The 26,998-nt window shown below is 38.3% G+C and overlaps 3 protein-coding genes and 1 long non-coding RNA gene across 6 annotated transcripts; 2 read left to right on the top strand and 2 right to left on the bottom strand.

Moving 5' to 3' along the window:
- Positions 1-22: 22 nt before the first annotated feature.
- On the bottom strand, positions 23-17,558 carry LOC138912036 (uncharacterized). Its single transcript, XR_011417672.1, has 3 exons — positions 17,449-17,558; positions 320-521; positions 23-250 (listed from the first exon to the last, which is right to left on the bottom strand). It is a non-coding gene; the product is annotated as an uncharacterized lncRNA (long non-coding RNA).
- Positions 465-23,739, top strand: Dif (Dorsal-related immunity factor). 3 transcript variants are annotated; one of them, XM_017138138.2, is made up of 7 exons: positions 5,628-6,112; positions 16,525-16,576; positions 17,458-18,051; positions 18,637-19,019; positions 19,489-19,564; positions 21,770-21,877; positions 22,727-23,739. In XM_017138138.2, the coding sequence occupies exons 2-7, from the start codon at positions 16,546-16,548 to the stop codon at positions 23,491-23,493; spliced, it is 1,959 nt and encodes a 652-aa protein (XP_016993627.2). In that variant the 5' UTR covers positions 5,628-6,112; positions 16,525-16,545; the 3' UTR covers positions 23,494-23,739. The 3 variants fall into 3 exon arrangements, with proteins under 3 accessions (XP_016993625.2, XP_016993627.2, XP_016993624.2); XM_017138136.3 differs by lacking the exons at positions 5,628-6,112; positions 22,727-23,739 and adding an exon at positions 465-786 and having other exon boundaries at positions 19,489-21,906; XM_017138135.3 differs by lacking the exon at positions 22,727-23,739 and having other exon boundaries at positions 19,489-21,906.
- On the bottom strand, positions 23,479-26,779 carry LOC108054980 (putative E3 ubiquitin-protein ligase UBR7). The gene is made up of 2 exons (XM_017138139.3): positions 25,769-26,779; positions 23,479-24,211 (listed from the first exon to the last, which is right to left on the bottom strand). Exons 1-2 carry the CDS (start codon positions 26,634-26,636, stop codon positions 23,835-23,837), a joined length of 1,245 nt encoding a protein of 414 aa, XP_016993628.2. The 5' UTR covers positions 26,637-26,779; the 3' UTR covers positions 23,479-23,834.
- Rsph9 (Radial spoke head protein 9) lies at positions 24,487-25,517 on the top strand. Its single transcript, XM_017138141.3, has 2 exons — positions 24,487-24,912; positions 24,975-25,517. The coding sequence occupies exons 1-2, from the start codon at positions 24,565-24,567 to the stop codon at positions 25,470-25,472; spliced, it is 846 nt and encodes a 281-aa protein (XP_016993630.2). The 5' UTR covers positions 24,487-24,564; the 3' UTR covers positions 25,473-25,517.
- Positions 26,780-26,998: the final 219 nt, after the last annotated feature.

Raw genomic sequence — 26,998 nt, forward strand, 5'->3', positions numbered from 1 at the left:
TCTTTAAACTGTTTACTTTCTAAATTTATGTACACGTCTTAAAGAAATCCGTCCTATTGCCACATGAAAACTTTCAGTCCAGCAAATAAGCATTGGGTTCAAAGGAAAGATATCCTGTTGCGAAGTTTGTCCCCCGACCGCTTAGCCAGCACATCCGGTTGGGTTCTCACACATCGTGAGTAACATAATGCTGTGGCGGCATCCGCTTTTTTATTTTGCGGCTCATTTTCCATTGGGGCAGCAATTTCCGCTAGATTGGGCGCCAAATGTGCGTTCAAATCGAGTTCACCACAAAAAGCTCAATTTGTTTAAAACTCACCTCGCCTGCGCAGGCAGCAAAAGCTTTTGGCCCTACGACAACTTTGTATACTTTTGTTTTTGCTTTTCTGGGGGTGGCTGGGTGGCCGATTGCAGGGGGTGGTGGGTAAAAGACTACTCTGCGTGGTGGCCAAGGCGTCGGCGGCTTCATTAACGGTTCGTCGCTGCTGGCAAACGGTTCTTCGCCTCCTCACAAAATCCACCTGAAAAGTTTGAATAAATTAATATTTCGAAAAAGTAACGTAATTTAAAACCGAAAAATACTCATAAAACCTTTGAAAAATTAATCTAAATAAATTCATTTAAGGAATTGAATTCAAAAGTGCTTCAGTGTATGAGTGTGTATCAGTGGATGTGTGTAATTACAAAAATTCCCAAACGAACATTAAAATTCGAAAATCTAAACTAAATATCGAAAATTAAACAAAGCATATTGAATTATTGCCACGGCTGGAAATTCTGATTTAGGTGAGTTCTGCCTATAAATAATCTTTTGCTGTTCGATTACAAAATTCCGATTTGTTTATAAATAATTAAGAGCGTATTCGCCCAAGCCAGAACATCAATGAAATTGGGTTTATCCCAGCAGACCCATTAAAGCCCAAACAGGTCTCCCGGGATCTTACTCATGTTTGATCTCAGTTCCCAGGTGCTTACGTCTTGGGGAAAAAGTTACTTAATTACAAAAATTAAATCATCACTCGATCATTTACAAAATCAACGTCATATTCTGGTGACCTGTTTTGCGGTTAAGACTGGAACCCTATTAAAGCCAATCAAAAGATACTGACGTGTTAACTGGAATCAAGTTGATCCAAACGGCGCGCGCCTCTTTTTCCGAGAATTCGTGTCGCCTGCTATTATTTAGAAACGATATTCCAGGAATATATCTGCACTATTAAGGGGGTAAAAAATGGACCATTTTAGTTGCAGTTGTAACACTTAAATTCAAATTAACCTATAAATAGAAAATATTTATTACCGCGAAACATGTGCAAAATATAATTCGTTTTGTCTATAATGATAAAATTTAGGTTTGATGCCGTGAATTATTTATGTTTTATTATTATTATTGTATTTATAAAAAAGGTTTTCTTAAAACTTTATTTTAAAAGTTAAACAAAGTGCAAAGAAAAACTTTTTTACCTGCTGTTGATTGTAAATGTGTAATCATGTCTTTTTTATCAATAGAATTTTGTTTATCTAGCGCAGTTCAAAATTCTCGAAAGATCACATTTCGTTAAATAAAGCTCATTATGGAAATTTCTTTACCTCAAAAGATTGGCGTCACCCTTGGATGAACAAACGACACCAGCCATAAAAGTGACCTTTGAACAATAAATTCACATTCCTCGAACGGAAAAAAAGCAAACAGACATGCACCAAGGCAAATAAATTAGAGAAAAACTTTGCAAGTGCAGTTGCGATTGAGGATTCGGTTCCAGTTTCAGTTCTAGTGAGAAATGCCAATAAGTTTTAATCCCCATCCCGCCCACTCGTTTCCCTTGCCTTACAAATTGCTGAGACATTAATTAATTAAGAATGTTTACGCTGTATCTTGTTGTTTTTCTGTAGCTACAGCTCGCAGAAGTTTTTTTTATTCTCTAAAAGCAAAACAAAATTGCCGTCTATCTCCGTTTGTGTCTAAGTTACCTTAACTTGTGAAATGATGGAGTCAGTGCCTTCGAGACTTGGGATCAGACAACCTTGATATGGTCACAATAAAGCGCATACACAGAAAAAAGAGACTTTAAATTTTTAATTTTAAGGAATTTTTAAACTTGAATTTAAAATTACCAAAACTATAAATACTATTATAAAAATTAAAAAACTTTTAAAGCAATTAAAACTATAAAATTAATAGTTTTAATCGCTTGCTAATTGTTTAATCTAACAATTGCTAATAGAAAATTTGTTAAATTTGAGAATTAAAATGTATTTTACCAGTGTATAAAGTGCAACACAAACAAACTCAACATTGGTAACAAAAGCTCCACATTGCATGCGGAACTCCAGCGCTTTATAAACAACTCCTGCAGTTACGAATTATTTAATGTGGCAATGCAAAGTGACTGGGAACTGGAATGGCAACCAGACCCCCCGTGCCACCTAGTCCAAAAAATTTCCCACTCTCCGGAGTTGACGATCGATGTTAAGCTCTCTCGCCGTGTTGCTCTCAGCAGATTTCCGCATGGACAAACAGTACAACACATTCGATATAAGGCCCCAACGGAAAGTGAAGGTGTGCGAGGGGTACAATTGTGTTTGGTGAGCCGCAGATATTTCGTATTCGTATATGGGTAAAGTGATGATTCATCCGTGGTTCGGGGAATCCAAAAGCCAATCAAGTGCTGCAAAACCAAAAACCAAAACATGGCAGACGGACAGGTTTTTTCCACCGATTCCTTTTTGTATGTCACGCCAAAGTTTTGCCAATTCGTAGAGTATTTTATTGAATATGTTTATCAAATTTAATGCTTAATAAACATAAGGCGAACTACACTTTAATTTATACTATACAGCTTACAAGCCCTCATATCAATACAAATAATTTTAACCAGAATTCGAGAAATCTGTTGTATTCCTTATATGGTAGTCTTAAGAATACATTATCAAACTACCGTATCAGTAAACGACTCCCTGTTATTTTTTTTTTTCTAAGTTGAGCTGTGGTCCGTGACGTATGTACTGTTTTCATATTTTTCGCTATAATTGCTCACTGCTTTTGGATATATTTAACACCCTAAGGGGCGATTCAAGTGTTTGTCGGAGGGCATTTGAATTCGACGTAGTAAACTGAGTCATATTTTATCATGTTTTTCTGATGGGCAAACATTTTGAGTTCGTTGGTAATATTGCTGTTCATGTTATTGATATGCTTCTCTCCATCCGCTTCTTTCCCCTTATCGCCGAATGACTTGAATGTTAATGCTATGAGCGCTTTGTTTCTCTGCCTCTTTTGAGGGTGGCGGCGACCTTTCAGCTTAACTCTATCATTGCTAGAAACATAAAACAATGAACTGAGATTACTAGGAATTTTTATATCTCTGAACACAAATTTCTTCTTTAAAAAAATTTTTATTTTAGCAATAAAAAGAGAGAACGCTATAGTCGGGTCTGTGTCCCGACTATCTTATACCCGTCACTTGGCTAAAGGGAGTGCAAGGGAGATGGATAAACAAAATTTTTTTGATTGCGCTAATGCTTTTTTTAATGTTTTATTTACACTACATAAAAATATTATATTTTTCTTTCTGTGCATAAATTTTGGCCTTAAACTGGCGCTGACTGAAGAGGAGCAATAAAAGCGGCAGCAACAACAAGTGGTTGCTCAACTATGCGCTCCACTGTTACCCCCTTCCCCTGCACCCATCCGCCCTCCGATTTCTTTGGGGCTTGGCTTTGTTTGTCTGCAGTCTCTCTCTCTCTCTCTGCCTCTGCCTCTCACTCTTTCTGTTAAACGATGTCCCGCTTACGCGTGTGACCTTGAATAACACATGTGCCAGAATTGCAGGGGGTTTCGATTGGGTGGAGAGGCAGGTGGATGTGGTCGTTGAGTCTTTGACTTCTCCTCTCTCTTTTCTTCTTCTTCGCGAGTGCATAAAGCAAGCTTAATAAAGAGTTCGAGATTTTTGTGACGTCTGCTAGAGTAACTGCTACGTCATGGGATATTCACCATACAGAAACTGGATTGCGGTAGCTGCACAGATCTCTTGCTGAATTATTTTCTTTTCTTTAATTTAGTGGTAAATAAGATTTATTTTACTATTTCTGTAAAATTTGATCATGCAAGGAGGAACGACGATTTCGGACGATCACATTTATTGAAATTTTATGTCAAGATTATTTGTAACATTTTTGATCCAAATTACTAGCAAGGTGCAATTACAATACAATTTAAGAAATTCATATTCAGTGTCAAGTACTTGACATATTTTATACCTAATAAATTACTATAGTAATTAGCTCAGCATTTTTTAAATTTATATACTTAAAAATGTTTTAACCTTATTCAATTGTTTTTAATATACTTATATATATGTAAAAATTATACAATTTAAAAGTAAAATAATATTTTAGTCAACTATTATTTTTTACAAGTCAGCAGGCGTTCATATTTTTTCTGGAAGCCCGTATAGACAATTGGCTCACAAAATGCATTTTCCGCACAGACCGACCCACGCTACATGGAAACTTTGTTTTTAGTTCAGAAATCCGTGGGCCAGAAATAAATTATACTATTTTCATTCAAGCAAAACAATAATGAAATATTTCTACACGATTGGCAATGTTAACTGCAAATATTTTCTCCTATATTTTTGGCCTGCACTTGTGTTTATTTAAATGACTAAAATCTGTCGATTGAACAGAAGCCAAAAATTGAGTTAATAACTCAGTTCGACCTTAGATGCTGGCGAATATTGTTTGGTCTTTTTGGGGAATTTTGCTTGCGTGAATTAGCAACGTTATATGGATTTTATAATTTACATTTGCCGAGGGTCAAGCTAGATTCAGGTCTGTCAATTCCTGGGAAAATCAATAAAAATATTCAGCTGTCATACCTATATTTAATAAGATCTATTGTTATGCATCTGGTGAAAATCGAATGTTTATTTTTCGGACATCGAAGCCAAGAAACCGACATGAATCATTTGGGAACACGCTCTTTTTCTATATGATCTTATGGAATCTCTTTGATCTTAATGAGTCTAAAAACGTGATAATTTTCAAAGTAGTTTAAGCATTGAAAGTACTTTTTACGCTTTCTTAATGAGAGTAGTTTTCAAGTGAAACAGCATTTCGAGAATTCCGAATTTTTATGGTACTTTTGAACCATTCATAACAATACATATTTATTTCTTGCAAAAAATCCACTTTTTTAGGGCAATCAATGTTTATTTATAGCCGAAAATCGAAATTGGAACACCTGCAGAGCGTTATAAAAATCTCATCACTTTTCCAAATCCACTTAAAAATCTATAACCGTTTTTGCGCTCGGTTACGTCAGAGAACGGCATTCAAAAATCGAAAAATAGAAATGAAAACAAAACGAAGAATACGCACAGTGGAAATAAATAAATAAATGAAAAGTGAAGCAGGGTGGAAAATGAAAACAGAAATGGGGAGTCATTGATCAGCGTTCATATCAGCGGTTGTTAATTTTTTATCAAGTATACGTATCAAGTATACGTAGCGAGTCCAGGCGATCGCCAAGAGCGAACAGCTGAGAGCAGAGCACCAACAACCGAAGCCAAAGCTCTCTTGCAATGAAGTGTAAACCGTACCGCTCAGTTTCAATCTGAACTTTGCCGCCGACGGATGTGAATACGAAGCGCCGACTTAACCACTATATAAAGAGTATTGTGCAAGTCGCACGCGACTATATAAACGCTAAAGTATTGGTTAATTATACGCAACACGACAACTACAAAGTGAACTACAGATGTGTGTATAAATCAATGTCCGCTTTTAACAGGCGGCTGCAGTGCCAATAAAAATAAAAATAATATATAAAGCTAAGCAACTACGGCGTTTGCTGGAGCAACTTTTGTTTTTGTTTTTAATTTCTTCATACATTTTTGGCGCGCCTTTTGTGAGTGAAGCGCGCGCGATAAGTCGGACAAACAAACCAAAAATCAAGGGAATCATAAAAAACAAAATTTAATCAATTACACGTGTCGGCACAAACAAAGAGATAATTCGATTATTGTCTCGCCAAGTGCAGTCGGATCAAAACACAAAATTCAATCTGAACGTAATAAAATTGTTTTCGCAGAATACCATTCCATAAAAGGTTAGCAATAATAACTGAAAACAAGTCAGCTAGTCTAAGGCGCAGTTTGTAAAGTCCCCCTGTCTACTAGAAACTTAGGTACAGGCAGCTTCTCGTATGAAGCTCGATTGCAATGACACTGCAGGAAATCAACAACAAACAGCTTAGTGGAATTCATAAATGCTAATCCCAGATACATAAATAAGTAGACATTTTGGATGAGGGCAAATAGTTATCTGAATGCCACGTGTAACGCAAAATGTGTTTATAAATATTTGAATATAGAAGAGAAACTATTTTTACAGTTTTTGTAATTTAAGTAAAATAATCAACTATTTTTTTATTTTTTATAAATTTTATTTGAAATGAAACAATAATAAAAGTCAATATAAAATTAAATATACCTAAAATTTATGACATTTAACTTGTGTTAAATTATAATATTTGGTGACAGATTGATTTTAATTATTTATACTTCCTGTGGAAGTTTGGCCCCAAATGTCAATATAGCTTTAATAAATTTGATTTAAAAGAAACAATAATAAATGTCAATATAAATTTTAATATACCTACAGTTAAAGAGATTTAATTTGTGTTAAAATATAGTATTTGGTGACAAAATATTTTTAATTACTTATACTTCCTGTGGAAGTTTGGCCCCAAATGTCAATAATTAATGAATTTTGCTTATCAGTAAACACATATATTTTTGCTAGTGTAATCGCAGTTTTCTAGCTCAACAAACGTATATATAATATATATAATATATGCATTTGAATCTGAAAACAATGAAGGCGTTTGACTGCGATTTATTAAAAAAGTATAATACTTAGTTGGTACTTATTAGTAAACCATGTGTTGCTTTCCTGTTTGATTTGTCGATTGCAAAAAATCATTTACATACTGGTTCAAATTTCATTCTTTATTCTATATAATATATGCCGGAACTGCTCCCTGGAGTAGACATTTCCTCTTAAATGGCATAATGTATGCAGTTATAAACATCATATACCTTATCGCAAAAAACTTTTGCTTATTGTCTCGGGATGTGTATATAATAATTTATAAATGTATACATATTTACAAGTGAATATTTTCAGCTGATGGATAATAATCACTGGAAAAGAAAATTGAAAAAATTATTTCTTATCACATATTTATATCAGTTCAAGAGGGAAAGTCTTACACCCAAAAAAAAATGATCATAGAAACTAAACTATTTCTACATTAAAAGTAAACTATTGAGTGTCAAAAATTTCTCGATACTCTGAGTATTAAACTAATGGACTTCGAAAGTATAAAAATGAAACTTTCGAAGTTGTCAAGTTTAAACTAACGAGTATACAGTTTATACTCACTCAGTGTACTGAAATTCAGGCTGCTAGTTTATTTTGTATACTATTTAGTATAATGCCAGTATAAATATTATACCCCCCGTATTAAAGAGACAAAATTTAAAAAATGTTGTTTTGTACTTTTCATATATTATAAAACATATTTTTTACATTTTTATAAATTACTGAAGGTAATTTTTAATTTAACAAATAATATAAATACAATACATGCACAAAATATGTACGTATGTATGCATATTTGGGCAAATGCCGTTTTACCGCTTATGTCGCTGATCATCTCCAGAGTGAACGCCGTCCAGATGAATAACAAATCTTGGTCGAGGACGCTGATATTGAAGTTAACATTGCGCTGGCCGCGGTCAGAAAAAATGCAAGCCAATTGCAAGATCCTTAGTTTCCCGGCATCTGGAGCGCAACTCAAGGTGGTGTCAGTAAAAAGAAAAGAATTTACTCATTAGTTATGGACTAAGACACAATTTAAACGTACTTACATTTCAAATAAGCCCAAAATAAGCAAATATTAAAATTTTCACAAGTAATTTTCACAAACAAACCTTAAACAGACCGCAGCGTCGTTTACAAAATACACTAATGTAAAACCCTTAAAATACTAACGCGTCCGAATAGCATTAAAAAGCGGTAACACTTTTTCTGTTCGAAATGTCCAGGTTCCAAACCAGAGCATCCTGGCTTCACACCAGGAACGAAAACCGAAAACTTCGGTATAGAAATTAAACTCAGGACATAAACTTAACACTATTTAGTCTTAACTTAACACTATTGAGTCTGCTCCTTACATTATTTAGTTTTAAATTAATACTGACAGTTTGATACTAGCTGTAGTATACTTTTAATACAACGCGTATTAACTGTAAACTTTCGGATTTTTTTTTGGGTGTAGCAGTGAGAACCGCACAGACCTTCGTTTCAATATCCGAAAAATACCTAGCCAAATGCAAATATTTATTTTAACGAATTGTAAATATTTTTACAAATGAAATCGGCACGGAAAAAAGTTTATAAAAATTTGCGGTGGCATCTGGAAGATTTCGTTTATTTCATTTGTAATCAAAGGAATATACAACCTGAACGGGCAACTGGAACTGCAATCGAAAGGCACGAAATGCTATAATGTCTTAAAGACTTTTGCCTTATCCGCACGCAAACATTTGGGCAGTTGGGCAGTTCGGAACCCATAAAAATAGAATGAAATGGAACAGTCATGGTCAAAACTTACTTAAATATCGATTTATCTGCGCCAGGCCAGAAGCTTCCTAACTTGTATTCCCCGGGCATGAACTCAACGATGAACCGATGGCCAGAAGGCAGCGGAATTGTTTTCGGCAATTGTTGAAAGCAAAACACAAACAAAATCCACACTTTTCACACCTTTTGGTCCATGTGTGTGCGTTTGCTTACATACAATATAAAGTCGCAGTCATGCAAAAAGCTATAACTTTGCCATTTGTATTAAGCAGGCTATTTTCCAATTGAAAGTTATTGTAAATTAAATGCCAACGGCAGAAGGAAGGTCACAGGTTGTATCTAGAGGGGGAGTCTGTGGTATGGCGGTGAAAACAACTGTGCGTTGATCAAAGGATTAATATGTATTTGAATATACAAATACAATTGAAGTCTGATAGAGTCGGCTTCACATCTTCCGAAATATTTCCTTGAATTTTGAAATGATTTAAAGCAGTTGTCGGAGTTTTTACATTGTAAAGAATATAAATACACCAGTAATTTTTCAAGAAATTTATCTGCATTTTACCTATAGTTTCTTATATAAAAAGTATATATTTGTTTACTACACAATTTTTAAAATAATTGCAATCGTATTATACACAAGAAGCTTGCTTTGAGCTTTCTTCAACCAACTGATTAGGCCTCAACTGTAATCAGCAAGTAGAAATTCCCAGGGGTTGATATTTTACGAGTCTTTCTGATAACCCCACGCAAGAATATGCATTATATATATTTTTATATTTTTTGCTTTTTCCGCTTGAACAACAGTTAAAAAAACTTTACAGCGATCTGTCAGTCACATTTCCACCCCCATCCGATGGCCAAGTTCCACAAACAATTCACACCAACACCCAATTTTCACAAACAATGGAAAAGCAGAATCCCATTACGCATCCGCCATGCTGTACCGAATCTGAATTGATTGAATCGTGAAAAGTTTTATAGCAAAATAATTAAATGCTGCGGTTTCTTCCAATTTTCGGTCATCGCGTGTCGGTCGTTTTTCTTGGCTGAACCGAATGTGTGTACGAACGTTTTGTCTTGGCCATTAGAATGGAAATTGCTCCAACGCTTGGCTACACCCAAAAAAAAATCCGAAAGTTTACAGTTAATACGCGTTGTATTAAAAGTATACTACAGCTAGTATCAAACTGTCAGTATTAATTTAAAACTAAATAATGTAAGGAGCAGACTCAATAGTGTTAAGTTAAGACTAAATAGTGTTAAGTTTATGTCCTGAGTTTAATTTCTATACCGAAGTTTTCGGTTTTCGTTCCTGGTGTGAAGCCAGGATGCTCTGGTTTGGAACCTGGACATTTCGAACAGAAAAAGTGTTACCGCTTTTTAATGCTATTCGGACGCGTTAGTATTTTAAGGGTTTTACATTAGTGTATTTTGTAAACGACGCTGCGGTCTGTTTAAGGTTTGTTTGTGAAAATTACTTGTGAAAATTTTAATATTTGCTTATTTTGGGCTTATTTGAAATGTAAGTACATTTAAATTGTGTCTTAGTCCATAACTAATGAGTAAATTCTTTTCTTTTTACTGACACCACCTTGAGTTGCGCTCCAGATGCCGGGAAACTAAGGATCTTGCAATTGGCTTGCATTTTTTCTGACCGCGGCCAGCGCAATGTTAACTTCAATATCAGCGTCCTCGACCAAGATTTGTTATTCATCTGGACGGCGTTCACTCTGGAGATGATCAGCGACATAAGCGGTAAAACGGCATTTGCCCAAATATGCATACATACGTACATATTTTGTGCATGTATTGTATTTATATTATTTGTTAAATTAAAAATTACCTTCAGTAATTTATAAAAATGTAAAAAATATGTTTTATAATATATGAAAAGTACAAAACAACATTTTTTAAATTTTGTCTCTTTAATACGGGGGGTATAATATTTATACTGGCATTATACTAAATAGTATACAAAATAAACTAGCAGCCTGAATTTCAGTACACTGAGTGAGTATAAACTGTATACTCGTTAGTTTAAACTTGACAACTTCGAAAGTTTCATTTTTATACTTTCGAAGTCCATTAGTTTAATACTCAGAGTATCGAGAAATTTTTGACACTCAATAGTTTACTTTTAATGTAGAAATAGTTTAGTTTCTATGATCATTTTTTTTTGGGTGTAAATGAGGTCTGGTGCGCTGCGGTTCACTGTGGTGTGATGTGGTCTGGTTCGGCATTCTGGGAATGCTTTGGGTTACTCTGGCATTATTTACTTGACTGCAAAAATGCTTCCTTTGATTTTTGTGAAAGGCCACGAAAATCGATTGGCTGTACAATTTAACTTTTGGCCGCTTTAATGGGTGCTGATGAGCGAAGCCCAACTAAATGTAACCGAATTAATTGCCTTTTAATTAGTTGAACACATTATCAGTTTTCAGGTGGCACGGCACCAACTGTGTTCGCAAAAATAGCAAGCAATCCAAACGACTCTTTACGATCGCCATTATAAAAAAAACATTGTCGGAAATTGTATTTTGTGTTTATTGTTTCAGTCGTGTTACTGACTCACAAATGCTGCCAAATATAGGAAAGGTTATCGAAAACTGACACAAAGTCTAGTTCTTGCCCCATTTGAAGACTATTAATATTTCCCTCTCACTTACTCGAATTATGTTTATAATTAGCTGGGGATTACCCATTGATAGCCTTATCAATTGCAGCTTAGCCACTGTGGCACGTACCCTCTGAAACGAGAAAATATTTGAGCGGCTGTCTGTACACCATAAACAAGAATTTTTTTGAAAATGTTGAAGCTATTAGAACACCGACAAATTTCATAATATTTGACGTCATAAACAAAAAAAGTGATGATAAAAACAAAATAACAGGAAATTTTAAATTTAAGTTGCCTTAAAAACTATAAATAAAAAAATGATGTCAATCATGGTAAATGTAGATTAAAAGAACAGATTACCTTGTTGAATAAGTATTACCATTTCAAGAAATAAAAAAAATGCCATTACATCATGATAATATTTTTCTGAATCTGGAATAGTTTAATATATTTACCTACGAAGATATTTCATAATATTTTTATCTTCCTACGATTTTATTTCAAAATTCATTAATAATTCGCTAAAACTTAGTAGGTTTACTACTTATCATATATAAGGAGAATGGATAGCGATAGTCTGTAGCTCTGACTTAAATTTTCAGTTATTCGTTAACTATTGAATTACTTATTTTCTACAATATATGTTAACACCTGAGTAAGTGCAGTATAAATAGAATACCCCAACAATATTTGTTTGTGCTAGCAACAAATTCAATCGATTGTGACCTCAGCAAACTTCGGATCTAGGAGTAAACAAACATTAGTTATTTATATATGCAGTGCATAAAGAAAGCCAAATGGATTTCCTGCAAATGACAGCGGGGGCATGGCCCGTCCTGTTGAAGGACACTGTCAAAGAACTAGAGGAAAATCATAATTTCCAACGCTTATTGATTTTCCCGGGGTGCAGAATTTCACATCGTCTGAGACGATTTCACATTTTTTTCATTTCGGCGACAAACGAAATTTGTTGGAAAAACTTTTTATTTGAATTTAATTTTTGTGCACATACCGAATATAATGCAGGGCACTCAGGTCACTGGCAGGACCAGGCACGCACACATGTCGGCTTGAGCACTTGAGGTGCCAAATGGGAAAATGGGAAATGTGGGGATGGATTGGGGCCAGTTGTCTGTGTTTGATGTAGAATTTTGTGTGTGCGACTGGGTGTGATTAGGCCATCAGTGGGTGAGTGGAGTGTGTGTGAGTTTCGAGCTTCTGGCCATCCCATCTCATCATATTCCGCTACCTCCATTGCACCCCATTCCATTATTTTCTTCTATTTAGCTGTGTGTTTATTTTCGGTTCAGAACGCGATTTTCCAATCGATTGGGCACGTGACAAGGTTCTAGCTACTGAAATATGTATGTGAGTCACACGGCCAGCATTACTTTCCAATATAGAGACGATTCAGGACTCCAGCGTAATTCAAAACCGATATCTTCATTTTCCGATTCCCGTCTATTTTTGACAATGTTTAATTCCCTTTTTTCTTTTGCCTACCTTACTTTTTATTCTGCGGACGACATCCTTTTTTGTTTGCTTTATTTATGCATCAATTTGTAGCTCTGATTTATGCCTCCAGAATTTTTCCAACCCTCCATTCAGCCCCGTCCAGCTAACTTAAGCCTAAATGCGAATTAAATTTTTGCGTGGTGTTTTTTCTCTCGTTGAGAGTTGGTAGCCCGGCCTGTCTTAAAGTATTACTCAGCTTAAGTTATGCCCGAATCGAGGAGCTCCGACAGGAAAAGTAACTTGGGGCTAGATAAGAAAAATGGAGGGAGAAGGTCCTGAAGAGTGGGAGGACCTATGGAACCAAGCAATTACGCGCCTTAGAAAGTTCCCTGCAATTTGAGGCAGTTAATGAAATCTAAAAATTTAATCCAAAGAGCCAAATGAAACGCGTGCGGAATATTGATATTTAAAACGAAAAATTTTAATTTCCGGAAAATAAATTGGTATCAAAATGAATTCAGTCACTTGAAATGAGGAGCACAATTGTTTACCTTTTATATATAAAAAATTAAACTATTTAATGAATTTATTAAACATCAACCCAAAACATCATAGAAGTTGTAAAATAAGCTTCCTTCCAAAATATCCTTCGTGAAAAGGGCTAATGGGCAAGCTTAAAATTCTATATTTGTATAATTTGTGCTGGATTTAAGCCAATTAGCTTTCCCATTAATCTGCTTTGCTATTTTAAGAACATTTTACCCTCAGGTCACAAATGATTGTCAGGACAAAAGTGTGGGGATGGCTTGAATAAATATATTCCCCACGATTGTCACTAAAAATAGTTAAACGCATACTGTACTTAAGGAAATACTTAACAAAGTTGAAAGTTGCTTGGCAACCGACATAGTTAAGCTATTTTTCTTTTATATTGTGTGTGTTACACTTGAGTTGCTTTATTATTTATGCCCATGAGCAGGACAATCGATACGGTTCAACTTTTTGCTACCCCCTTAGCATAAAAATTTAAACGATGCCGCAGAAATGACCCCCTTTAACCCACCGTTAGGATATCCCTAATGCGCGTCCTTTTGCCCATTGTGTGTGGGTGTGTGTAATTCTGTGTGTAAGAGAGATTAGCGAGTTAGGGAAAGCGATGCTGCTGCTATCAGAGGCAGTTAAGCCGCAGCTAGCGCCAAATACTTAAAAGTTTCCTGATGTCATTTGGCCCCATGTCGCCATCTACATTCAAAAAAAAATTGTTTAGTCAAATTTTTTCAAACATTCTAAATAATTACATATTAAACGAAAGATTAATATATCCCAAATTTTACCGAAAAACAAGATGTATAGGGAAAGTGTATCCTAATATTTACTTTTAACACAATGTTTTGAATTTGTTTTAGTGTAAATATGCACACTTTAGAACAAAAAGAATAACATTTTAGCTGACTTTTTACCTTTTTTCCGTTTGATCTCTTAAAATATTTGTGTGTTTTTAAATGAACATAGACTATTAAATATTTTATTTTAGTACATTAAAAATCATTACATAAACCTATTTAGTGCTTATACTTTAAAAGAGTACATCGTTTTATAATTATAATGATTATGATAGAGAGGTAGATATATTTTATTTAATATATTCTTTTATACAACTTTATTTCGTTGGCCACTGCTGCCAGCACATCGACCCACATTTGCAGCTCAGAAGTTCGACACACGTGAAGGGGGGTGGTCGTTGGGGGGTGTAAAAGTGTGTTTTGAGGGGATGGAGAGGTGGACCAATAAAGCGTCATGCGGTTCGTAAACAAAACCGTAGGATCGTCTTCACTAAGAAAGTGTGAGTGTAAGCGAGTGGTGTGAATTGCAAAAGAACCAAAACAAAAAACACAATGACAGCAACAACAACAGACAATCCAGTGGCGGACAAATTGTTTTTGCAAGGCTATAAATGTAAACAAAATTAACATATGCAAATTTTTCAAACCCCCACGTGTGTGTAAATGTCTTTGTGTAAGATATTGTATTGGTGTCAGCACAGAAACAAAAAATTTAAAAACAATGTTTAATATCCATAAAAATAATACTTTCAAAAAATATTTTAAAAACGTATATTAAATACAAACAATTATCTTTTTTAATCAATTTACATACAATACAATACAATTTTTTTTAACTAACTTGAACTTAAAGAAATGATATTATCAGATAGAAATATGTTTTCAAAATACTACACTTATTAAATGTTTAACCATTTTACCATAACTTTAAATAATATTTTTTGAATTTTTATTTGTTTTCACAAAAATATTCTTTTCTGTGTAGTGCTTTCGTTTGTGTGAGCTTGACGCCAACGTTTGGCATTTAGACAAATAGGCTGTCTGAGGCGTTGACTTCTTGCTAGATTTTATCTCTCAGTGCTCGAGAGTGTGTGTGCTCTTCTTTTGTTGAAAAGTTGAGTTATGTGCAGAAAATGCAAAATACTTTCGGCATATGTTGACTGCAGCTGCGGAAAAGAGAGTGAAATTGGGATACGTGTCTTGGGGAGTGACTTGTTTGGCCTTTTTATGGCTTCGACTATTAAATCCACATTACACCGACATTGTTATTATGTCCTACAAGCGACTAACAATGATAACCTTGATCGATGCGCCAGTAGTCGGTATTTGAATACACACTTATATAACATGGGAAGGACGAAGTCTGAGGCAAAGGAAATCGTTAGGAGCAAAGCCATATGTTTGCCTTCATTATAAGGAAAACGCAGAGAAATAACGGACGTGTGCTAGCCAAGGAATCTGAGCTTACAAGGGCTATATTCATATTTACAGAAGTTGTTAAAATAAGCATAAGCAGTTGGAAAAAAAGAGGAAAAATAAGAAATCTAGCACTATTAAAACTATATAATGTGCTTATTTATAAACGAAGCTAAAGTATTAATTTAAAAATCGATTTTACGCCTGTTTAAAATTGGCTAAACTGAAAATCGGAACATATTTATACCTAGCGCCTATTTGGTTCATTTCATTTTCCTAGAATGAGACTGGTAGACTTATTGATAACCCTATCACCAACCGGCATTCAAGTCATACAGAGAGATTCCCCACAAACACCTTTTATAGATTATCACCAAACCGCAAAAGATTTTCTTATCAGCTACATTTTGGGAAAAAAAAAATCACAATGATAATAAATGTAGCTCGGCCGATGGAAATGGGTTTTTCTACTTTATAAATCAGATCATGATTTGGCTTCGAATATCCCACTGTACTTTGGGTTCTTGCGAAATATTTGGGAGTTTACCAACCTCAATAAACTACAAGTACTTATTAGTACAAGTGGAATGAACGGAACTAAGATTAGTGACTTAATCTTGATAGGCAGCGTCACTACTGTATTTTTCCCATTTCATCGAATTGGAATTAATTCGAATGATTAAAAAGATAACTGAAAGCACACTAAGGCGTTTTTTTTTTTAGCGATTTTCATAAACGTGTTCTATTTTTAAGCGAATAATAAATTTCTCGTTAATGTGGCTGTAAAAATTACAGGATGGCATATTGTTCAGGGATTGTAATCCATTTTGAAAGTATATAAAACAATTTGCATTCTAATACTGCATATTAAAAACCATGGATGATTGAATACATGAAGTTGTAAAAATCCATCAAATAAAATTGAAAAGACAAGGGAAAAGGCTGGGTGTAAGCCAAAAACAAATAATCTATCATTGTATACATTAGCTACCTATATGCGAAAAGTTAATGACAATCTATCATTGCTTAAATTTCCAGGCAATCAACAGTGTAATCCCAATGTTTGAGGAGGAGGCTTTTGGCGATTTACGTATGTATAAAAAGCCATCAATTTATGGCACATACTAACCCCAATTAATATTAACATAGCCCCATAGAACCCCCGTAATCCCATGCCTCGGCGAAAAAAGAGATAGAGCTCTGGTTAATGAATAATCTGTGGCCATAAGTCAATCGACAATGCGCTTAATTAGGCCAGCCAGAAAGCATCAGATTTGTGGGGGAATTTTTAGTGGCTAATTGAACATTGTTATTGCTCTTGGCCCGGCCATAGACGTTGGTGTTGCTGTTGCCATCTGAACCAAACGCCAGCAGCAACAACAAATATACCGGAACAAAGTGGCATAATAAGTCTGGCAAGTTGCTGCGCAACTTTTGACGTCAGAACTCGTCATCGCATAGTCGACATCTGGCAATAACAAAGTTCAAACGGAATTGAAGGAGGAAGCCTTCCAGCCTTCACCCTTTCGCAAAAAACAATGGCAACCTAATGACTTCCACATATGCATATGCCTATCTGATGGATTCAAAATTATCCACGCACACGCACTTTTCCATTTTCATATAGCTGGGTAAATAATGAAATATTCGATGGATGATCGAACAGTTGTAAATCATTGCTCATTTATCTTAAGGCTATTCCTGTTATTTTATCAAAATTTTTTTCGTTTGCTAATACTACTTTTAACTAAAACAAACATTTTAGAAATATAAATAATGTGCTCTTTCCTAATATATTTTCCATACATGTTTAATTTTTCTATCTGTCAGAGGAAATGAGTACGCACGGGCACTCCATTTAATCTTGGAGGGTATTTTGTGCTACCCTTTCTAGTTCCCTTCCTTAACCTAAGCTAAATTGTTTCTGGCACTCTGACTTATTGATTTTCGTATAATACTTACCTTCCCCAGAGGAAATTATCAATGCCAGCATGGAGTTGAACGGCGGCGCCACCGGAGAAGGCAGAGTGGGAGGAGCTGGAGGAGGAGGTGCTGCACAGCACATATTATCGCAGTCGACTTCCTTGCCGGTAATGCCCTCGCACTTGCCGCTCCACCTGCAGAACCAGAGTCAGAATATGAATCAGAATCTGCCCAAGCCAAGTGCTAGGAGTGGACCCTACCTGCGTATCGTGGAGGAGCCGACGAACCACATAATCCGATTTCGCTACAAGTGCGAGGGTCGCACGGCCGGCTCCATTCCGGGAATGAACTCCAGTTCGGAAACGGGCAAGACCTTTCCCACCATCGAGGTTTGCAACTACGACGGTCCCGTCGTCATTGTGGTGTCCTGTGTGACCAGTGACGAGCCCTTTCGCCAGCACCCCCACTGGCTGGTCAGCAAGGAGGAGGCCGATGCCTGCAAGTCGGGCATATACCAGAAACGGTTGCCGCCAGAGGAGCGACGACTGGTGCTCCAGAAAGTGGGCATTCAGTGCGCCAAGAAGCTGGAGATGCGCGACTCGCTGGTGGAAAGAGAGAGAAAGAATGTCGATCCGTTTAACGGTGAGTCAGAATTTAGAAAAAATTAATCAGCTAATATAGCTTTACCAGTTAGGCCTACAAAAACTGGAGGCTAAAAAGAAAAAAATAATTTTTTTAAAAGTCCATATAATATAGTGTAATTTCTACCTTATTTCACATCAATGAAAAGCCGATATGGTTAATTTTAAATTTATGATTCAATTATATGAACATTATATTTTATCATATCGTTTTTCATACAAATTTTAAAAATACTATTTTAATATTCCAAATGTAGTATTTTTTGAAAAATTAAACTAAAATAAGTTAAACATAGTCTTTATACATATCAAAATAATATAAATGACTTAATCTTTAAAAAATATAAAAGTGACCTGCACATATAAGTCTGATCTTTTGTCAATTTGTTTACTGTGCATAAGTATTTAAAGTCTTCGCTCCACATAAAGACAAATTCAAAGCCTACTTCACTACCTCTTGAAGTACATATCGCCTCAAAAGACCAAGAATGCAAAATTCTTATTTATTTTTGATAATTTGCTAAGTTACTCTTTTTTTTTGTTTTTCCAACTCCGTAACTAATCCCTTTATTTTCCTTTTTTCCAGCCAAATTCGATCACAAAGACCAGATTGACAAGATCAATAGGTATGAGTTGCGCCTCTGCTACCAGGCTTTCATCACTGTGGGTAACTCCAAGGTGCCCCTGGAGCCCATCGTTTCCTCCCCGATTTACGGCAAGAGCAACGAGCTGACCATCACCCGGCTGTGCAGCTGCTCGGCCCAAGTCACCGGCGGCAGCGAGATCATCATGCTGTGCGAAAAGATCGCCAAGGACGACATAGAGGTGCGATTCTACGAGACGGACAGGGACGGACGGGAGACGTGGTTCGCAAACGCCGAGTTCCAGCCCACTGACGTTTTCAAGCAGATGGCCATCGCCTTTAAGACGCCTCGCTACAAGAACACTGAGATCACGCAAAGTGTCAATGTGAGTTGCATTGTATTTCTTTAATATTACGAGTAAACTGGATAGCCGAAATTGAAATTGTAATAATTACTATAGCTTTTGTACTTTATTTTTTGTGTAGATAAAACTTGATAAAAAATGCATGTGAATCAGTAATTAAAAATAATAGCACATAAAACATTTTTTTCTTTTTTTGTATAATTCATTAAATTACAATTTCTTTTTCTGGCAAACTGTAAGTGAGGCGTTTCTTTGTGGTATTTAGTGAATTTTATAAGGTTCAAAAATAAATTATATAATAAAATTTAAATTAAAACTGACATTGACATAAAATATATTTCTTTAATTAAAATAACAAAGAACTCGTATTAAATCCCTAATAAATTAATTATATCCAATTTACCTTTAATTTATTTAAAACATTTTTATCGCTTGACTGGAATTAAATAATTTTTCAAAATATAGATAATAATAATATTTTCCCATCCAGGTGGAGCTGAAGCTGGTGCGACCCTCGGATGGAGCGACGAGTGCCCCGCTGCAGTTCGAGTACTACCCAAATCCAGGTACGGTAACCTTTGCCCGGCTGCAGCGAAAGCTGAAGCGCCGTCAGGAGCTGGACGTGTTCCAGCAGATTCTTTCCCTCGACAGCGAAACCACGGCCACGAAATACTCGTGCCCGCCAATGGAACTGGAGGAGGATAACAATACGGTTTCATCCGACGATCAGCAGAGTTCGGGAACTCTGAACGAGTTCGAGATAGCGGTCAAGAAGCTGCAAATGCGTCAACGGGGTGAATCACACGAGATGGATGGGGGCACGGTTACCGAGTACACGGATAACGATAACGAGCCGGATATGGAAATTGAGCTGGAGGTGCCGCAACTGTTGCCCCAACTGGCGGACGACTGCACCCAGACATCCACGCCCATGGAGGAGATCCTGCAGCATCCCCAGCTGCAACCTCGACCCCTCACAAATGTGGACAAAATCACCGAGTGGATGAAGAGCAGCGAGTTCGAGAGAACGGATAGCCTGACGGTGGAAAACGGGGACACCCAATCCCTTTCGAATAGCACGGCCCAAACAGCCTTTACCAATGTCAGCAGTTTGACCGCCAATACGACCATAACGAACCAGTTGGAGGAGGAGGCCCACGGTCTTCTGGCCAATGGTTCTCGCAGGGATACCCTCGAGAATCCGGCCGTTAAGGAGCTGCCGGAAAACGAAAAAGAACCGGAAATGGTTTCAGCCAGTGCTCAAGCCTCTGTGGACTTGGATGAGAACTTCGATGAGACAGCCACCTATACGAGTCTGCAGATAGCCTTTAATAATCCCATAGATATAGGGGTGCCCAAGGAGAGCAAGCAGGGAATACAGATCTATCCACCCACCAATCCGTTTGGCCAGCTAGATGAAGCCGAGCTGGTGGTACTGACAAATCCCCCAGCTCCCAAGATACGAGTGAATGCTGCTCAGACCCCAGCCACGCCTCCTGGCTCACCGCCCCTGCCGCTGCCACCCCGAACTCCTTCACCCGTTTCGGACCAAAGACTACCTCCCTTGCCACCGAAACCGCAGAGAAACTCCCAGGATCTGAGCATCGTCAGTGATTCGATCTCTGTCAGCCGCTCGAGAAATGGCAGCCTGAGCTCGAATAGAACCACACCCTCGCCCATCATCATAATGCGAACCCCCGATCAAAGTCCCACCAAAAGGCAACCCACCCCAAGTGCTTCCCCGAAGAAGCGTCAGGGATTCTTTTCGAGATTCTTCTCGCGCCGCAGGAGTAGGGCGGATGACGAGGAATCCCAGACACCCGGTGGCAGTCCCAATAAACAATTAGCTGGTGGATCCAAGGCCACCACACCCACCGGCAGTAGGGAGCCCAGCGTGGCGCACTTTTCTCTGGGGGATCCCAATCGCAGCTCCACACGGTCCATGCAGCCACTGGGAAAAAGCGAGGGCAGAAATGGCAAGCCAGTTGGTCGAAGTTCCAGTAGTGTGTCGGGAAAGAGACCCGCCCACCTGGACGCGGATGTGATCCACATACCACTGAAGGGAGGCGATAGCGAGAACAGTTTGCTTCGCCCGGAGAGCTACTCGAATGCCAGCACCCTCAGTTACGGACGGCCGCTGGACAGGAAGACCCTGAGCACTCTGCAACTGGCGGATATTCCCATCAGTGATGGCAACATGGAGTTGATAGCCATTGCCGACAGGCAGAGCATCAAGAATCTGTGCGAGGGAGCCTACGGTGTGGTCTTGGATCCCAGTGTGGATCTCTCCGAGGCGGAGCACTTTGCCCTGTACACAACCAAGAGTCCGGAGCCTCCGTTTGGCGGAGAGTTTGGAGAAGGTGGAGCAGCAGGTGGTTCGGCAGATGGTCAAGTGGCAACTACGGATTTTCTCAGTGCGGATGAAATAGCTCGACGGCTGGCGGAGGCAAATGGATTGGAGTAGTGTGATGGGGGTGATGAGAGGTTGCGGATAACTGATTTGATGCCGAAGGAGGAAACAAAAAAATAAATATTTTTTTTATTCAAAAGAAAGACGATTGATTAAATCAGTTAACCGAAACCTTGGCATTAGTTAGTCCAAATCAACAGAACACAATTGCACCTGCTAAAATATCGTTTCTAGTCGTCTTCTCTTTCAGTATTAATAACAAATATATCATAATGTTTACACAATTTTCTAGTTAAGAAATCTCACCGAATTCAATTACACATTCTGTTCTAATCGACCAAACATCCGAATATCTTTGTAGAACTCCTAACCCAGCACAATCGTCGGGTGAACACAAAAACGATTGAAAGCCTGAAGCGCAGTCTCATGAGCGCCGATTTTTATCCATCCAAGCAGGTTAAAACGTCCAGTAAGTTCTCGAGAATATTTCGCATTTATTACTGGTGCTGGGACTGGGTTTCTTTATATAAGCATCACATCTTGTAGTTCCTAGAACAACACATTTTTCACATTATTGCATACAAACTCATTTCTTGATTGTCAGAGAAAATTGTAGAAAAAATTGTTGGTGAAAATTCACCATATATATAGTACAGGACTTAATACCTTGTGGACCAATGGATGAAGTCGTTGTCCGACCCAGAATTGTTGGAAAATGTTAAACTATAGTCTATGAATATTGATTTATATAGGCCGTTCGAATTGAATATAATTGTTCTACCCACTCTAAATGTATTGAATTTTGATGAATAAAAGTTTTTGATAAAAGTCGTTGGATTTAAATGTAATTTTTTGAAAATTAGATCTGATGCCCTTGCCAACTAAAAAAAAATAATAATTGTCCGCAAACAATATTTTTCCCAGTATATTTATTTTATTTTTTTATCTTTTACTTTGTATATTTATTAAAGAGTTTAAAATAAATAATGCGAAGGTTTTAATTAAAATTCGGCAAGGGTATTTAACTCTTCGGGCCACCGAGGTTGTGTCTTTCCTTCCCATTTTTTGTCTAGTATTCACGAAGCTCCTTTTTTGCCACCAAAGTTGGACATCAAATAATGTAAGTTGATATTGCCTGCCCGCAGACAAAGTTGATGTTGTGGTTTGCTGTTGTCCTTTTTGAGTTTTCGCAAATCGCCTTAGTTTCACCTCAGTTTCGCCTCAATTATGTGCATGCTTTTTACTGTTGCGTTCATTAAACGATGTATTCGTTGATACTGGAAACAAAGGTCTAACACTGTTCTATTAATTTTTTTAGGCAACTATGCGGCGCCTGCAGCTCCACAAATTACGACTACAATGATGTATCCAGCTGGAAGTCCAAATTTTGTGCACGATATCAAGCTCGAGAACGGATTTATGGATATGGATAGCCGGAGTAGCCAGTGTCCATCAGTGGAGCACAATTTCGCCTCTCCTCGCTCCAACTGCAGTACAGTGGACAGCATTCCGCCGATGCAATTCGGGCAGAACCCTAATCACCTGTATCTGCCAGAGACTTCAAGCTTCTCATTTAATTTCGCATCGCCTCGGTCCAACTGCAGTACAGTGGACAGCATTCCGCCGATGCAAATGGGGCAGAACAATAATACTCCATATCTGCCAGACATATCAAACTTACCAATCAATGGCTGCAGTCCAACGCATTTCAGTGGCGGCTCCATGATTCCAATTAACAATAACAACAACAACAATAATAACTTAATGAACGATTTCTTGAGTCAGAAATTGAGTGCCATAAGCTTACCGCAGAGTCAGCAGGTTCAGCCTCAATCGCAGCCGGAGCCGCTTCAATATTTTCCCCAATCCCAGCCAGAACAGTCTCAATACCCGCAGCAACAGCAGAATCCGCAGCAGGAGGAGCCACAGGCAGACTTGCCCATCCAATCGTTCAGTGATCTAATCTCTGGCAGCATAGGAATGGCGCCCATTGACACCAATGAACTCATCCAGGGCATTGAGGAGGAACTCAATAGAGTGGGAATTTCACCTCTTCAAATGAACAACAACTTTGCTAATTATTAATGTACATATATTCATAAAATATACCAGAAATTAACCAATTAGAGCTTTTGTAAAATGTTCTCAAGATAGGTTACCATTTCAAAATAACTTCTATTTTACCGCATTGTACATAAATATTTCGGCTAAATAGCATATGGAGGGAAATGCGAATCTCATTGCCCGATGCCTTGTTATGACTTTTCGTTATTGAAAAAATGTGAATTAAAAATTATAATTTTTTGTAATAAATGATAACTTAAGAATTTACATGCTGTATGTGTGTGTGCTCTTTTCATGGGGGAATGTGGGTAATACTATAATGATTTAGGACCTACGGTATAATAATTTAGAGAGCTTATTATTTAGCGACAGAAATAGGGCTGACCCAAGTTGGCATTATTCTCATTGCGCATGCCGGCAAAGAACCGATTGATGTCCTCCTCAGTGACCACCTTCTTGCTGGCGGCGAATGCCTGCAGGTATTCCTTCAGCTTGTCCTTCATGCGATTGTACTCGGTAATCGCATCGATTTGCTGTGTCCGGTCAATGGAGGCCAGTGCCCGAATGCCTTGCTCATAGCTGGAATTCTCCTCTGCCCGCTTCATGCCGCGCTCCTCGTACGTCTTTGCCGAGTCCTCGGCGTCCAGCAGGAACTCCACGCCGTGTTCTTTATAGAGAGACAGGCATTCGGGGCACTGGCAAAGCGATTTGCGCCAGTCATTAGTCCAGAAAGCGGCTCCTTGAAAGAGGAAGGCGATAAATAGTTAAATATGGGTTGAAGGTGGGAGTTGCAAAAGTGTGTAGTGTGTAAGTGTGTAGATCCGTTCGCACACTCACAAAAAAAAAAATCGAAAAATCTCCTTAAAAACTATAAAATTCTTTCTTGAATTTTCTTCACCTAGAAAGGTTTTCTATATTCAAAGGCAAATTTTCTAAATACAAGAAATTTTTAACGTCGAGATTTCTAAAATATAGAAATTAATTTTTATGAGTGTATTTTCCATTTAGTTTGGAGATTTCTTTCAAATATTTCTAGCACTAAAAACCCCTTGTTATTAAAAACACAATACATATAAATTGCCAAGATCCATCATGAATCTAGAGTACTTTACCGAGGGCCTCGACTGCCTAATGTACTGCGGCATGAAGCTTTCGCCGGAACAGCGCATTTTGATTGAGAACTCGCTAATTGCTTTGCAGAATGATAACCGCTTCTCAGGCATGTATCTGTGGGGTCGCATAACGGCGACCAAGAACGATTACTACATTGCCTTTGGCTACACAAACGATTGCCTGAAGGATCGCAAGTATTTCTACAGTCTCGACCAGTTCCAGTGGCAGTTATTGCCGTTTGTCCAGAGCCCAAAAATCTTTCAGGCCACCATACTGGCAAGGGAGCCATTTATAGGAGATCCCAGCCTGATGTCCTACGTAAAGTTGGTAAGTTGTTGGTGGGATATTTTTAAGTTTCACTTAAAACTTTCAGTATTCACTGCCCACAGGACCCAACTTTTGACATTGTGGGCAATCAAGTGGCTGGCATCAGTCGCCCTGAAGTAGTCAAACTGAAGGAGGAGGAAAGACTGGCAGCCATTGTGTTTATTATTACCGAGGAGTGCGCCATTTGTCCCCGCGGAGCCTTCTACAAGATGACCGATGGCCGTGTTATACCCAATCAGATGTTCCGGGGCCTGAATGACCTGCAGATCGACAACCAATCCTATTATCAGCTATATCGTCTTCCCCGAAATGATCTAAAAGCTAATTTGGCCAAAAGGAGTGATTATAACTATGCTATTGACTTCCTGGACACCATCGACTGCGTAATACCGCTGGGTCAATCCTTTGCCTTGAATATGCAACGAAACGAGGGTTTGGTGGTGATCAAGTCGTGCCTCTGGTTGGGAATGACCTTCTTTCACAAGATAAACTCGCATAAACATGGTTTCCTCTACTTGGGCGATGGCAAGAAGAATTTCGACTTGCTTTTCATGTATTAAGTTTAGTTTTGAATAATAATTTCAGTTGTTTCTTGAAGCATATAATCCTGGGATTTTCTTAGTTGTCCAAAGTTAGAAAAATGAATTAACTGGTAAAAAAATACATACATTATGTTGATTAAACAAATAATAGTGAATTTTTGACTCAAATAAACTTGATATTTTAGATGCCTTTAATCTTTTGTTTCGAAATTCTTTAACTTTAAGGCTTTTTAAGTTAAAGAAACCCCCTAAAGACATCTGTTCTATACCGTACTGCCTCTATAAATTTTATAATATTGCTTTAATTTTCTCACCCTGGTGTTCCTTGGTTGTTTTGGGACGACGGCAGTCCTCCAGCTTGCGACGCTTCTGGCTGGGCTCGCCCTCTTCCGCTTGAGATTCGCCTTCAGCAACTTTCATGATGTCGCAGATGCTGCGGTCCAACTCGTTCTTCAGCTGGCTATCCTCAGCCTCGGGCCTGTCCTCCTTGGAATCCTCAGCCTCCGGCTTTGCCTCCTTGGAATCCTCCACCACGGGCTGCAGAGCCAGTCCAGTGTAGTCCCTCAGGAAGGGTTTGGCCTCCATGCAGCCGTCGCAGATCATTTCGCTGCAGGCATCCAGCCACTTCTCGCTGGAACCGGGCGCCTTCATGTGCGGCAAGTGGTACCAGTCCTCGCAGATGGCGCACTGCAGCATCACCTCCTCGAGAGTGCGATCGGGATCGGGATAGGGTCGCTTGCACTTGCAGTAGAGCCCCTGGAAGTTCTGGTTGTACAGGTTGCCGTCGTTCCGGGGTTGAACGCCCTCGACCTGTGGATTCAGCGAGCACTTGCCCAGCCGCTGGGTGGGGCAGTCGCAGCGGAAGTTCCGCTTGGTATAGAGCTCAACCAGTTCGTGGTGCTCGTGGCAGCGGTAGGAGCAGGCCAGGCAGACTCCTGCGGCCTTGGCCAGATCCTCGCGGGCCTCGGGGCAGCAGGTGAGGCAGGAGTAGAGGGCCTGGCGTCCAATGGCGCCCTTCACATACGTGCAGGACTTCTCGTCGGAGGCTCCCAGCACAGCTGCGTACTCGTCCTCCAGCTCCTTTTCCTGCTCGAGGACATCCAGCATCGTTATGGTCGATTGCTCCAGCGGATTGGCCTCCTCGCCCTCGGGGACACCAGCTGTGGCCTTCAAGTCGCTCATTTCAGTAGTTTTACAGCAAAAATGTGGCTTCGCTTCGTGTCAGTTTCTCGAAAGTGGCGGAATGCGCAGCGTTTGGCGCGATTGGATGAAAATTGCAAATAATTCAACCACCGAAATTTAGAGATGAGCAAGAACAGTCTGCCTATGCGATAGCTATCGCATGCACAGATGACCAACATTAGCGGATGGCTTTAAAAAAATAGCTAGATATTAAAACGGCAAGGAAATGTATGGAACTAAATTATACAAACTAATTTAGTAATTTTTAATAAGCTTTGAACATTTAAAAAATAAAATTGTATATGGTGTAGAAAAGAAGGTTTTTTTTTACTGGCCTATGAAAACCTTGATGTAATTTACAA

The sequence above is a fragment of the Drosophila takahashii genome, chromosome 2L (assembly GCF_030179915.1).
Source record: "Drosophila takahashii strain IR98-3 E-12201 chromosome 2L, DtakHiC1v2, whole genome shotgun sequence".
Classification (NCBI taxonomy): Eukaryota; Metazoa; Arthropoda; class Insecta; order Diptera; family Drosophilidae; genus Drosophila; species Drosophila takahashii.

Excerpts from the sequence above, each read along its gene's own strand:
- LOC108054980 (XM_017138139.3), bottom strand. The coding sequence starts at position 26,636 with ATGAGCGACTTGAAGGCCACAGCTGGTGTCCCCGAGGGCGAGGAGGCC. Across the intron at positions 24,212-25,768 it reads AACAACCAAGGAACACCAGG|GAGCCGCTTTCTGGACTAAT; the intron begins GTGAGAAAATTA and ends TCCTCTTTCAAG.
- Dif (XM_017138136.3), top strand. The coding sequence starts at position 16,546 with ATGTTTGAGGAGGAGGCTTTTGGCGATTTAC. Across the intron at positions 16,577-17,457 it reads GGAGGCTTTTGGCGATTTAC|AGGAAATTATCAATGCCAGC; the intron begins GTATGTATAAAA and ends TACCTTCCCCAG. Across the intron at positions 18,052-18,636 it reads GAATGTCGATCCGTTTAACG|CCAAATTCGATCACAAAGAC; the intron begins GTGAGTCAGAAT and ends CCTTTTTTCCAG.
- Rsph9 (XM_017138141.3), top strand. The coding sequence starts at position 24,565 with ATGAATCTAGAGTACTTTACCGAGGGCCTCGACTGCCTAATGTACTGC. Across the intron at positions 24,913-24,974 it reads TGATGTCCTACGTAAAGTTG|GACCCAACTTTTGACATTGT; the intron begins GTAAGTTGTTGG and ends CACTGCCCACAG.